General features: G+C 30.0%; 1 protein-coding gene across 3 annotated transcripts in view; it reads right to left on the reverse strand.

Moving 5' to 3' along the window:
- Positions 1–11,210, reverse strand: part of LOC112729169 (oxysterol-binding protein-related protein 4B-like) — a 28,157-nt gene extending 16,947 nt beyond the window's left edge. Inside the window, exons 1-4 of one of the 3 annotated variants that reach the window (XM_072208961.1) lie at positions 11,106–11,210; positions 10,958–10,998; positions 8,698–8,728; positions 7,334–7,409 (exon numbers count right to left, since the gene is read on the reverse strand). In XM_072208961.1, coding sequence (XP_072065062.1) covers positions 7,334–7,409; positions 8,698–8,728; positions 10,958–10,967 — 117 coding nt within the window. In that variant the 5' untranslated portion in view covers positions 10,968–10,998; positions 11,106–11,210. Of the gene's footprint in view, positions 1–7,333; positions 7,410–8,697; positions 8,729–10,957 lie in introns of all 3 variants that reach the window. The other 2 variants (XM_072208962.1, XM_072208963.1) reach the window with 2 other exon arrangements.
- Positions 11,211–14,539: the final 3,329 nt, after the last annotated feature.

The raw sequence follows: 14,539 nt of genomic DNA on the forward strand, positions 1-14,539 counted from the left end.
GCTCGCTGAGCTTGAATCCAAAAGAAAAAGAAGAAAAAGATGTATTGTATGAGAAATAGAGTTTATAATAAAGAATAGTCTTATTTACTTAATTGTGGTGGTATTTTCTGCGACTCTAAATGCATGACATGAACAGTGAATATTTAAATTTGAATCAAAAGAATGTTGATGTACAAGGAACAGGAGTTTAGAGAACTATTATGAATTCTCTGCAATAAGTGAAAGTTTAATCCTTGAAGCAAAAGAAACAACAAAAGAAAAAAAAAGCAAGGTCCAAGGCTCTGAGCATCAATGACTAGGGAGGTCAGACATGATTAAAAGCTCAAAGAGTTGTTTCCCTGGTCATATGCTTATGGTGTGATTGTGTCAAGAAATTCTTGAGATAGAACACTAAGAGTCGAGATCAAATACATTTAACAGAGTATGTCAAAGGCTTTGAGCACCACTGTCTGGGAGTAACTGAAAGAAAAATCAGAACTTATAGAGAGTTTCCCAATTAAGTGCTTGTGGTGTTTTTGTGTCAAGTGAAGTTTGAGACAAAACATTTAAAGTCACGGCTAGGCTCAAGGTGCAAAGCACCAAAGAAAAGAGAATAAAAGAAAATTTGTTGTGTTCAAGGATTAAATTGAAGTACAAAAGATTAGAGAATTCATAATATTATCCGGATTCTAATTCCGAATGACAATGACATCCTTCTTATTCAAAGGATAGTGAGATGCCGAAACTATTCAGGATTGCAGTTATAAACCTCACTTCAAGAAGAGACATGAGTTTAATCGAACTCTCACTCATGCAAATTCACATCCTGGGCCTATGTTAATTTTGGTTGCTTGAGGACAAGCAACAATTCAAGTTTGGTGTTGTGATGCATGAACATCTTTCCTATCTTTTCCTAGTGAATTTGCATTCAATTTGTTGAGTTTAATCAAGAATTAATTATCTTTTAACCACTATGGATGCTACTTTGAGTCGTGTGCAATTCTGTTTATTTCAGGTAGCATTCGGTTGGATTTGATGGAGTTTCCGCAGGAAAAGAGAAGAAGGCGAATGATGCTGTCAATCCTGACCTCTCTGCACTCAAACCTGAATAATTCGAGCCACAAAGATCCAATGGACGTGATTTTAGTGGCATTGGAAAGCTAACTTCTAGAGCTTTCCAACGATGTATAATAGTCCATACTTCTTCTCCAACTACGCTGCCAAGACTGCGCCTAACTTGAGATTTCTCAAGTTAGGTGCAAAACAATAACAAGCACGCACAAAGCAAAGGTCACATCCCAAGTTAGGCGCCCAAGTTTGCAAGTTAGGCGCCAGTTTCACAAATAACACTCCTTGGAGCACTGGCTAGGCTGTGCCTAACTTGAGATTTCTCAAGTTAGGCGCAAGACACATCAAAAGCACGCAATAGTGGAGAAGGCACTCCAAGTTAGGCGCACCTTTCATTCAAGTAAGGCGCAGGCTATGAGCATCAAGTGCCCTTCCTCACTGTGCCACTCAAGTAAGGCGCAACCCACACCAAGTTAGGCGCAAGCTCCCCTTCAACCGCCAAGTGGTCCCCACGCTACAAGGCTCGCACGGATTGTTGATTGATTCTTAATTAAAACTTTAATTTTTATTTTAAAATAGAAAAAGATATTATTTTAGTTTTAGAAAATAGATTTTATATTAATTAGGATTAGATATAAAAGAGAAAAGAAACTTCTCTTGAGGGATTATTCCACCTCATTCCAATTTACAGTTTAAGAGAATCCTAGTTTCCACTCTGAACCATGAGCAACTAAATCTCCACTGTTAAGGTTAGGAGCTCTGTCTATTATATGGATTGATTCTATTGTTTTTCTAGTTTAATTCATGTACTGATTTATAATTCAAGAATTGTTTTCGTTCGTTATCTTATGAATTTGGGTGGAACGGAAGTATGACCCTTTTTCTAATTGAGTTCTTGTATAACTTGGAAAAGCTCTTTACTTGAACAATAGCTTGAAAGCAATTTCTCCTAAATTCTAATTATCTGGACTTAATGGGATACGTGACATATAATCCTCTTTTATTTGGATAATTAGTATTTTTGTGGCATAATAACTAGAATTAAACTTCACCTTCTAATTGGAATTAATTGACCAAGGAATTGGCGGTTGACGAGAGTTAGAGGAGACTAAAAAGGTCTAAGGAATTAGGGTTTAGTCACATATAGTTTGCCATGAATTAAATCTTGCATGATTAAAATAGTTAGTAAGAAAAGTCAATCTGAAAAATAGATAACTCTGAAACCTTAACTGTTTCTCCATATATTATTCTCAACTTATTTACTACCTATCTTCTGATATTCTGAATTTACTGTTTAATGCTTTTGAACTCTCAAAACACTATTTTCTGGTTGTCTAACTAAGTAAATTAATCAACCATCGTTGCTTAGTCCATCAATCCTCGTGGGATCGACCCTCACTCACCTGAAGTATTACTTGGTACGACTCGGTGCACTTGCCGGTTAGTTTGTGGTTATAAATTCCGCACCAATCACCTAACGATGCGAACTCGAATCTATATACCTTACGAACCTCTGTCATCTTGTACACGTCATGCACATATAGCTGCCAATCGAGACGCTGGTTAGCACATCAAGCAATAACATGGCGACATGGTATTCGTTCCAACTGAAAGTGCCCACAGTCACACCGCCGTCGTGCAAGATCAACGACTGACACCTTTCCGCTAGTCATTTCGCGCACCTCAAATACCTCATTTCGTCTGTCAAAACGGTGCACAACTATATTCCCAGCCTGTTGCATATTTGCCTCTATCCGCTGTTGTGCGAATACCGAATAAGTAAATCCAGCACGCTTGCGTTCGTGACTCTCGGCACTCTTCCGCGTAAAAAGTTCATTTAACCGATAATATGTTGCTCGGACTAGTGCCAACACAGGTAGATTACGGGCACCCTTCAACACTGAGTTAATGCACTCGACAAGGTTCGTCGTCATATGGCCCCATCGATGTCCCTCGTCGAATGCCAATACCCAATGTCGTCGCACCACCTGGCATATGCCTCGCCTCGCTCTTCCAATCTCTTATAGTTGATGTTATATTCCTCCACCATTCTTGAATACCCAATGTTGATCACAAGCTTTTGCAAGTGAGGGACTTTGAATGCTCGTAGGAAGTTGCTACTGATGTGCCTTATACAAAACATCCACTATGCTCTTGGAGGTTGCCAGTCACTTCCGGAACGATTTACTGCTGCCCGAATTGACTCATGCCGGTCTGAGATCATTCTCACACCGTTTTTTCTGACAACATGCATTCGCAGATTCCTGAGAAAGAAGTGCCACGCATCAGCTGTCTCCCCTTCCACCAAGGCAAAAGCGATAGGCACAATGTTCTGGTTCCCATCTTGTGCAACAGCGACCAGAAGTGTACCTTTGTACTTTCCATATAGGTGTGTGCCATCAACCTGAACTAGGGGCTTGCAATGCCTAAATGCCCTAATGCATGGATTGAAACTCCAAAATACGCGATGAAGTATTTTTACCCCTTGCGCCTCCTTATTCCCGTTGTACAGTGGCCGTGTTTCTATTTGGACAACTGACCCAGGCATCTTCTGAACCATAACCGAGAGCCACCATGGCAAGGTTTGGAAACTCTCCTCCCAATCATCGAAAACTTTCGCTATGGACTTCTGCTTTGCCAACCAAGCCTTTCGGTAACTGATGGTATAGCTGAACCTTGACTGGACTTCGGCTATTATAGGTTTCACCTTGATGGACGGGTCAGTCTCGACCAATGGCCTTATAACCTCAGCAACTGTATCCGAGTCCAACTTGGAATGATCCTGTGAAATCACTCCCATTGTGCACATGTGCCTACCGTTGTATCTGCGTATCTTCCAACAACCTTTTTTTCGTATCAAGCTGGCTCGGATAAGCCAGTCGCACCCATGCCCATACATCTTGCATTTTGCATAGAACGTCTGTGGCTCAAACTCATACACGTCGTAGTCAATTCCTCTAGCGATGGTGTAACTTCTAATTGCTGCCACGACCGACTTTCTAGAACTGTATTCCATTCCAATCCAGAACTTTCCGTCCTCAGGATCAGCAACGCCTACAGAAAGTAAAAATCATCGTTTATTAATCAATCTAAAGTATAAATTAACAAAAACGTATTATTAAGTCATCACATACCTATGTTTGAATATTCCGGAAACTTCGGTGCATGCATGGCGTCGAGATCCAACTCACGCATAAAAGGTGGCACGTTCATCAGTTGACTAATCGAGGGATGAACCACTACATTCTCCGCTGCTGTCTCAATTCCCACATCACCATCCTCGTCTTCGTCGTCGGCTTCATAAGTGACTTCAAAGTCCTCTTCGCTGTCACTATTCATTCCCTCGTACACTGCAGCTCTATCATCCGCCACCTCTAAATCATTTTGAATCCCTTCCGCCTCTACGGTTTTAAACTCAACATATAGCTCAATCTGTGGCTGTCGCATCTGAGTATTCCGGTGAATTTGAAACATATTCTGCATACTTATTTCGTCTATGATTAGCATGGTATCAAACTATATTAGACCACCAAAAACTATAATCGGATTCCGGTACAGAATTCTGCTCACTCTCATTAACGTACCGCTCTCCATGCTTTGATAGAGACCATTCTGAAGCTCCATTAACGTCATGGTGCATGGAATCACAAACGAAAATGGATTCTGGCACACAAACCTCACTCCCTCATGAGTATTACGTAATATCTCACCGTCGCGATACACCACCAAGTTTGCGGTACCCTCCATTACACTACAAACACACTCAAAGAACACTCACACACTCTTACTCAGAATGAAAATGGATCCGAGCACTGCATTATATAGAGAGGAGCTTTCACCACACCCCCCACGTGCTGATTGCCTCAGCCAATCACGCCTTGCCACGTGTCAGCACGCCCCCGTGTGCTGACTCAGCACGCCCCCGCGTGCTGACTCAGCACACCCCCACGTGATACCCATGCAAGTCAATCACGTTCAGCCACGTCATCACGCCCCCCACGTGCTGAGGCAGCACGCCCCCCACGTGCTGCCCAAGCGAGCCAATCGTTTTAAACCACGTCATCACGCCCCCCGCGTGATTCTTGCTCCGTCCAACCGCATGCTGTCACGTCATCTTCACGCTCCCCATGTGTAGCAAGTAACATGCCTCCTGCGTGTTGACCTTGCACCAGAGACATCCACCTAGAGGTAATACACAATTTTCCTCCATTTTCAGCCAAAACACCACGTTCTAAACCATATTCAAATTCTTGAGCCTATTCTCGCGGACCATAAGAAACTAATTGGCCAATACAAAATTTCACTTGTATGTCTTATTTCGGGGCATTTTACTAATTTTACTTTCATATTAAAACTTTTGATAGCTATACTTTGTGGTTTTTTTTTGTCTTAGGTATGTTTTTATCTTCTCATATTTTTTTATCGTCCGAGTAAATTTTTTAATTTTTATTTAAAAAAAGATCGTGACAACGATATTCTGTTTTACGAACATACATTTATTAAGAATATAACTTTAATAGTGTTTATAAGTAGTAAATAAGTTTATCTCTTTAACTACTTTTTTAAATTGAGTTAGATCCACTCGCTTTTAAAAGTTGTTTAACTTTTTTTTCTTTGATAAAACTTTATGATATGAAAGTTTATTATTGAGTGTATGTGAAGAAAGTGTATTATAAAGCTCATTTTTAGGGGTGTTTATGTATTAGATTCGAACCGCATATCTACAGTATTTTTTCGAATTCATTGAATCCGAAATTGTAGATATTGATCCGATCCGCATACTAATAAGATCGGATTGCAGATTTTATGTAGGTATCGCAGATTCGCAAAAAATAAATAAATTAATAAATACGTAAATATTCTTTTTATATTTTATTTCAATTAATAGTTATTATATATGTTGTATTATTTTATTTTTATTATTTAAAAAAATATATTTAATAATATTTTAAGAGTAAACATGTTTAAAAAAATAAAAAATAATATTTTATTAATATTTTTTAATAAAAATAAGTTTTTAAAATATTTCTATGTTTGGCCAATATATTTGAGATCTGATCTGATCTGCAAATGTGCGAATTGAATTGGATCCAAACTTAAAAATTGCGAATATTAAATTTGATTTTTGACCCGATAATTTTAGCACAAATCATATCAAAATTTTAATCATATCCGATCAGATCTGCATTCACCCCTACTCATTTCTATTAAGATTGTGATCCTTATAGTATTTACAAGTATCAAATAACTCTTATATCTTAAACCAGCTTTTGGAGTTATACTTTTAAAATTTTTTTTGTCTCATTGATAAATGTAACAATCTAGTCCACGCACGTGGAAATATTATTGCTTTGGCACTTTGGGTTTACAATTTTGTTTTTGATGGAAGAACAGAAATTACTTAAACCGCCAAAATATATTCCCCTCTCTATTATGGACATATTTTGATGGGTTGAACGGTTTTTGTCATTCTATTAAGAATTACATTACGAGACCTGGAATATCAAAATAAATAATATATATTCGTAAACTGGTGGATTAGACCGTTTCAATAAACCAACTAGAATGTGACATACAACTATTAGCGAATACATATTATATTTATACTCTTTTTGTGTCATAATAATTGTTCCATAATGTATAATGTAGAACCATTCATATGTATTTACCTAACATGTTAATTTTAAGAGAAATTATTTATAATATAATATCATAATTTTTTATGTATATCCGAAATATATAGACTTTATTTCTATAGCCCTCATTTTTCTAAATAAAAATGGACTTTGAACACAATGTTAAAAAAAAAAAAAAACACTTTTATATATTGTTCAGACTTCAATCCCAGCATAGGTTATTGGATGCGTGTTAAATACAGAAGCAATTATATGTATTTACATAGCAATTTAAACTATTAGGAGAAATAATTTATTATCCAAAACATACTCAATGTAAGAGAGAAGAAACTCTTAATAATGATAAAAAGAGATATAATTTGATAAATTTTCTCTTATGGAGAAAAACAAACTTTTAATACAATTAATACTCTATGCTTATTTTTTTTCTTAAAATCACATCATTATTAGGAATAAAAAAAAATATTACCTAAATATTTTAAACATTATAAATATTTTAAAATCTTAATTTATAAATAAAACACATATATTATAAAATAAAAATATTTGATAACAAAAAAATATTAACAAAAAACTGTCAAAATTTATCTTATTTAATATTTAATAATTGTTAACCATTAATTCAAGACAACATGTAGTAATTAACTTACCATAAATTGGGTATCTTTCTTAATCTGCTTTGCATATCTGATTTTGTATCTGGCTTTATTATCCCTTATTTGCATCCTGCTTGCAAACAAATATGAATTTTTACAATCACAAAGAACCAGAAAAGAGCTCTATATATATATATATATATATGTATATATATATATATATATATATATATAAGTCTACTACTAAGAATAATAAAAAATTAATTTAGACAGCATCATCAAACTTTTTGAAGGGACTTGACAAATATTAGTAACAACCAGAAATTATATCACAACTTATATATTAGCTGCCATAATAATGAAACATACTTAATGTATTATAAATAAGCTTTAATTTTCTTTAATTTTTAAATTAAAATTAATTTATTTTATGTTTATATCCAACCATCCCATTTTCATACCTAAAATTACTAAAGTCACATTTATCTAATTTATAAGCACATTTCACTTTTAAAATATTACACACACTCTTTAATTTGGAATTAAAACTCAAATAACAAACATAATATTTGAATTTGCCATCTCCAATAAAAGCTTTGTGACATACAAAAAAAAATACACATCATCAAGTGCCTCATGATGTGCAAAGGAACATTTCAACTGTGTTACTGCATACATCCAAATAATATAAATCAAATCTTCAACTCATAAGTATCATAACAACTATATATTCAAAAACAAAATAATGTTAGGAACTAACATTTTTATTTAATATCAATTAATTTTAAGAAAATTATTTTATTTATTTTAAATTTTAAATTTTAAAAAATAAACTTTAGTTATAAATTTTAAATAATAAATTTTAAATTTTAAATCTTTTAAAAAATAAAATTTTTAAAATAAAAATTTAATATTGACTAACTAAAAATTTATTTTCTAAATTTTTTCATTCAAAAATTAAAAACCAATTCCAATAAGAGAATTGAAGTGAACTACATCAAGATTAAGCTCGGAATATTACAAATAATGCATATATATAACAAATATCACTACAACAAAAGTCACTTTTAATAACAAATTTTTAATAAAAACAACATAATAGTTACTATATATCTTATTTAACTTATGTTTTGCGATAATTATATATTTTTCATTATTATTATATGATATAATGATAAATATATACTTTTTGTAGCTATTAAAAAAGTCTTTACTAAAAATTATATAATTGCTCAAATTTTTTAACGACAAAATATAAGACGAATAAGGTCTAATTTTTTAATAATAATCTACGTAAAATGAAAACTGTTCCAGCCTACAGTGATTTTCATTCTAAAAATACCAAATTAAATAAAAATAAATATGAATCTTGAGGAAAAATAAAAATAAGAAAGAAAATCAAGTTCAATCTAACATACCTCACATTTCCGTTCGGCAAATTCTTCTCTCCTTGAAAGAGATCCCAGAAATTCATCACAGCAAAATTAATTTGATTTAACATTAATAAGAAATGAACAATCAGAACAGCAAAAGAGAGAGGTGAGAATTAAAGAAGAGGAATAGGGTTTAAGGGAGAAAATGAAAGAGAAGCTAAGGAAGGGGAACATGGGTTTTGAATCTAGGGTTGTATCTTAGAATAACGAGAAATAATGATTACCAAGTTCTCATACAAAATAGCATTCTAAATTATTTCTTACACACTAGAAAAATCATTTTTAATAATTATTTATTTTATTTTTAGCAGTAATAAAAATATCGACTAATATATTTATCGAGAATTAGACATTAGTCGACTAATATATTTATCGATAATTATATCATTATCGGATAAATTACAAAAAATATATTCAAATAATTGTCACCGACAAAAATACAATTGAATTTCATTATCAACAAAAATGCCTTTAAATAATTTAAAAATGTAATAAAAATGTCCAACATTAAATATATATTCTCAATAAAATACTTTAGAGATAGAATTTAAATGTGATTTTTTTGCAAACACGATTAAAAAAATGAGATATTTTTATCCTTAAAATTTGGTAATTTTTCGTTAAGAATATATTCTTTTTATTTTTTATCAACAACCAATAAATAATAATTTTAAAAAACCACAAAATATATAATTAGTGAAAAATTAATAAATTTTAAGAATAATAATATCTCATTTTTTTAATTATACTTACAAAAAGTGGCATCAAAATTAAATCTCTAAAACATTTTTTGAAAAATAAATATTTAATGTTGAATATTTTTGTCAAATTTTAAAATTATTTGAGAAAATTTATGTCGATAGAAAATTTGAATGTATTTTTGTCAGCAACAAAATTATTCGAGTATATTTTTAATAATTTACCCTATAATTACCAGCAAAAATTTTTAATGGCCACAGATAATAATAATAATAATAATAATATAATTATCATAAAAATATAAACTAAATAAAACATATAGTTATTATTATGTTATTACCACAAAAATTTGTCAATAAAATAATTTTTGTTGTAGTGTCGCTTTATCGATCGTTTACACATTTTCTTAATTTAGAGAACTCAAACTCACCAAAATCACACCTAGCTTCGGTCTGGCATACTTACCAAAACCAAACTCATAGCATTAAATAATTGATATGATAGGCACTGATTTCAATTTTACCAGTTTGTCATTTTAAAATATAAATCATCAAATGATCAGTCTTATGTTTTTCTATTTTATTTTATTTTAATTTATGTTTTGAAGATTTTGTGTATATATTAATTATGTTAAATTTATATTTAAATTATATTTTAATTTGATACATTTAATTAAAGTATATTAAATTTTATTATAATTGTATTAATTTTTTAAAAAAATTAAAATTTAATATCTATAAATAGCTGTAAATATTCACCTCTTTGCAAAAATAAACGAAAATTCATAATAAAAATAAAACGAAAATAAAAGAAATTTTACTAAATGAAAATTGAAGACGGTAGAGAGATCTCTGCTCCATAAAATTTTATTGTCATCCCTACTTCGAACCTAGTGTGTTCTTGTGGCAGGACTAATCTATTATTGTGTTCTATTTTTTATTTTGAAAACTCAGCTAAATGGCAATTAAAATTAAACGATCACTCAAATTAATTTAAAATTATTTTATTTTATATTCATTAATTATTAGATATTAAATTAAATAAGATAATTTTATATTATCATTTTTCTATCATTACTATATGTTAATTAGTAATAGAATGTTTATTTATTACATTATATATTATATATTGCCTATGGGACCTATTTAATAGACTTATAATATATTCTTATAAACCCAAAAAAGTTATTTCCATTTTCAGTATCATACAACAATTAAGAAGTAGTAAACATGCATGATCACCACACGTAGCCTTAGATTAAAACAAGCTTTCATTATTAACAAGAACTAGTTCAAAATGGCATCAACCCTTATCATGCATCACATTAGCAAAGATGTTCAAAATCTAATAAGCCCATAACATCAATATATATATTCATCAGATTATTACACAATTATATGGAACACATTTCATTTCAATCCAAGAATGAAGTAACTACTATTCTATGGTTTATCAAAGTCTACATGTACATTAATATTTACTATTCCGAATAAACTTTCAAAACTAAATGATAAATATTGAAAGATATATAGTAGGACATACTTACTTGTATACATTCATGTAAACAGCTCCTTCTACCAAAGCAACCTATTATGATGAAATCAGCATATTATCAGAAATACAAGCTAAGACAAATTAAATTAAAGACATATGTATGTAGGGTGTGATATATACGGTTAGTTTGTACTTTGTACCTTTTATTAACTTCTGAATGAGTTTCTTATATGCACCATTGTCCATAGTGGAAATTCTTAACATGTATAACTTGAAAGAAAACTCTCATATATCACTCAAGTGGTAATTTAATTGGGATATAATCACATACTTAATTAATATGTACTAGGAACAACGAATGTGAAATCAATTGATCAGATTAAGGTACATGCATTATTTGTGCACTATTCATCAACTAATTCGATTGAATTAATAACAAGTTGGAATATAATTAATGATCCATATATAATTAGAGGCGCAGCCTCTCCTTATTTATGTCTAGATACATTATTATGTATCAATGGATTAATTAGGTTTTGATTTCATCTTAAAAGAAACAAAATTGGCATTAAAAAACTTAAGGGTCTACGTAATAGGCCTGAAAAAAGCTTAATTAGGGATGAAAGACTGAAAGTTGTTAATTAATTCCATGTACCATGAATGTATCAAATTCAAATAGTCTTATTATTGAACTTAGTGATATAAACTTGTAGCTAGGTTGTATTCGTTGAATTGATCTCTTGCATAACTCAAATACATTAATAATAAATTACATGTTGGTCTATTCAACCACTTTCAACTTTCAAGTGGCAATTATTGATTAATAATTCAAGCTAATCAACATGCTATATATATATTATTATTGAAAGGATTTAAATAAACAACAAAGTACTTAACATGGTAGTTTCTGCGGCGTAAAATCCAAGGATCATGGATTTATGAACATCTGAAAATTTTATATATGCAACTTGCGTTGGTTCATTGTAATTTTGTATGCATATTATCATTTCTAATGTTTAAAATAGGTGCAATGTGCATGTATCAACCTGTGTCTGAACTCTGAATTATTTCATTGTGGGCCTAACTTGACCTATTACAAATTTTGGTTGTCCTAGGTTTCCTTTCTTAGCTTTACAACTTTGATGTGATTTTAATTTTAATTTATTGGTACGATCCTTTTTTTTAAGCATATAGTTGAGCGGAAATGTTCTTGGATTTAAAATTGATTATTCTTTAAAGAAGCATGTATTTGTTCACTTTTTAATAAATGTGAACAATTAGAAATTGTGGTCAACATTATCTTAAAAGATTCAAATTCCTCTACCAAAAGGGAAAAAAAAAAGCTAGCTTTTTCCTAATATTATTTAAGCTTTTGTAAAATTTATAACTAATTAATAAATATTTTTGAAAATATTTTCTTAACATTTTATTAAAAAATCGTCACTAGTAATTAATACTTTCTCAATTCACTTATAATTGCCTTTTATTTAAATGAAAAATAATTATATTATTATGTAATCACTTTTTTCAAAAATTTAAATTAATAGAAGAATATACATGAATAATTATATCTCTAACACACGGCGCACACCACTTCACGCAAGAGTCTCTTTTTAGATTTGCTTAAATTTTTGCATAGGTTTTCTTTCTTTTATTTATCTTACGTTAAAATTTTTTTTCCTTAGAGTCATCAAGGATCGAATTATAAATCTTTAGATCATAGAAGCTCTGAAATCATCTCATGTATATATCACTTCTCTTAAAAACTTAAGTTAACAAGATGGAGACATATGAATTGTTATATCTTTAACATATATTATAGATATATTAAAAGAGACTTTAACGAATTTTGGTTGGCCATGTGGTCAGTTCACTCGTCCGGTTTAGCAAGAGCCAGGAGTTTGAATCTCGCTTGTACATATAGCAATCCATTGTCCAATGACGAACCTTAAATAAATCCAAATCTGCAGCAGATTAATTCTTAACCTATTAAGTTGAGAAATACCATAAAAAAATTAATTAGTATCTTTAAATTTAAACTTATTTTTATTAATTCAGTTAAATATAATAAATAATAGCCACAATTAATCAAGAATACATAATTAGTCAATATAGGTTATATATCTTAACATGCTTAACAATAATATATATTTTTAACCTTAAAAATTGTACCAGCTAAGAATATTTTTTTATAAATAATCAGGCAATTAATTACAGTATGCAACCCATGAAAACCTGCTAAATTACAATCACTTGTTTCATTAAGCAAAATTTGGACCACCAAATTTAAAATAGTCAAGGAGGAAAAAAAGAAAAAATAATTGATAACAAAGTTCAATTCATGTAACAGCAATCGCCTTTCTTTGGCATTCATGCATCTAGTAAAAATTAGTAATTAATAATATATGCAAATAGCAAGTTGGAATATAATGTTATTAAGGCATAGTCCAAAGTGGCACCTAGTGGTACATTACTAAATTACAAAGTACAAGTTAATTAATATACTTTACTCTACTTTAAAATGTATAAATGTTTGTGGACACTCCCTCAATTATTATATCGGCTAGATTCATGGATAGTTTGATGGATAACTGACATTATAATAAATTTGAGAGCAAACAGGGAAGCAAGAATAAAATAATGAAAAGTGGGTACTAATCAACAACTATTTGTCTATTTCGCCAAAAGAATTAATAATTACAAGTCTTGACCAAATAAGTTCACTACTACTAGATCCTCTTCTAGATTATTGAAAATAATTAATTATCAATATAAAAAAAAAAAGCTGTAAATTGGTGACACTGACACATTACATGCACCTTGTTCAAGTGATCTTACCCTTTTTGACATGTTCATTGTATCCAATTATCAAAAGGATTTTCAGTTAGCAACTTGCAACCTGATGCTAAATTTGCCAACTAGAAATAATTCCCACGTGGGAAATATATTATATTATTAGTGATGAAAAGAGGACAAATAGTCGCCACATAAAACATTGTATGCGGATCATCACCATCGACATCATCACATCATCATCATCATCACATTATTATTATTATTATTATTATTATTATTATTATTATTATTATCACTTAAAGTATTAAACGATATTATTATAAAATAAATTAGTTTTTTTCAAAAACTTTTAAAAAATAAAATTTATTGAAACATAAAATAATCGCAATTTAAATTTTATTTTTGGACTGATTTAGATCTTCACTTTTAAGTAATATATTTCTTTTACAATACATATTAATTGATGGCGGGCTATAAAATTTATCAACACGAATATAGAACATGCAGATACAAAAATTTTATTATTATATATATATATATATATATATATATTATTTAATATTTAATATTTGTTAGAGAAATCATAATAAAATATATTATTGATAGTAAAATATAAATTAATATTTAAAATATTTAGAATCTTTTTAAATATAAAAAATATTTTTATAGAAATTATAATAATATTTTAATACTTTAATAATATCAAATATAAATTAATATTTTAATTGTTTTTAATATTTTTTCTTATATAAAATATTTAAAAAAATTTTATTTTAGTAAATAATAATATATTATTTTTAAATTTATTTTAAAAATACAGATTAAAAATAAAATTAAA

This window comes from Arachis hypogaea, chromosome 12 (genome assembly GCF_003086295.3).
Source record: "Arachis hypogaea cultivar Tifrunner chromosome 12, arahy.Tifrunner.gnm2.J5K5, whole genome shotgun sequence".
NCBI classification, from domain to species: Eukaryota; Viridiplantae; Streptophyta; class Magnoliopsida; order Fabales; family Fabaceae; genus Arachis; species Arachis hypogaea.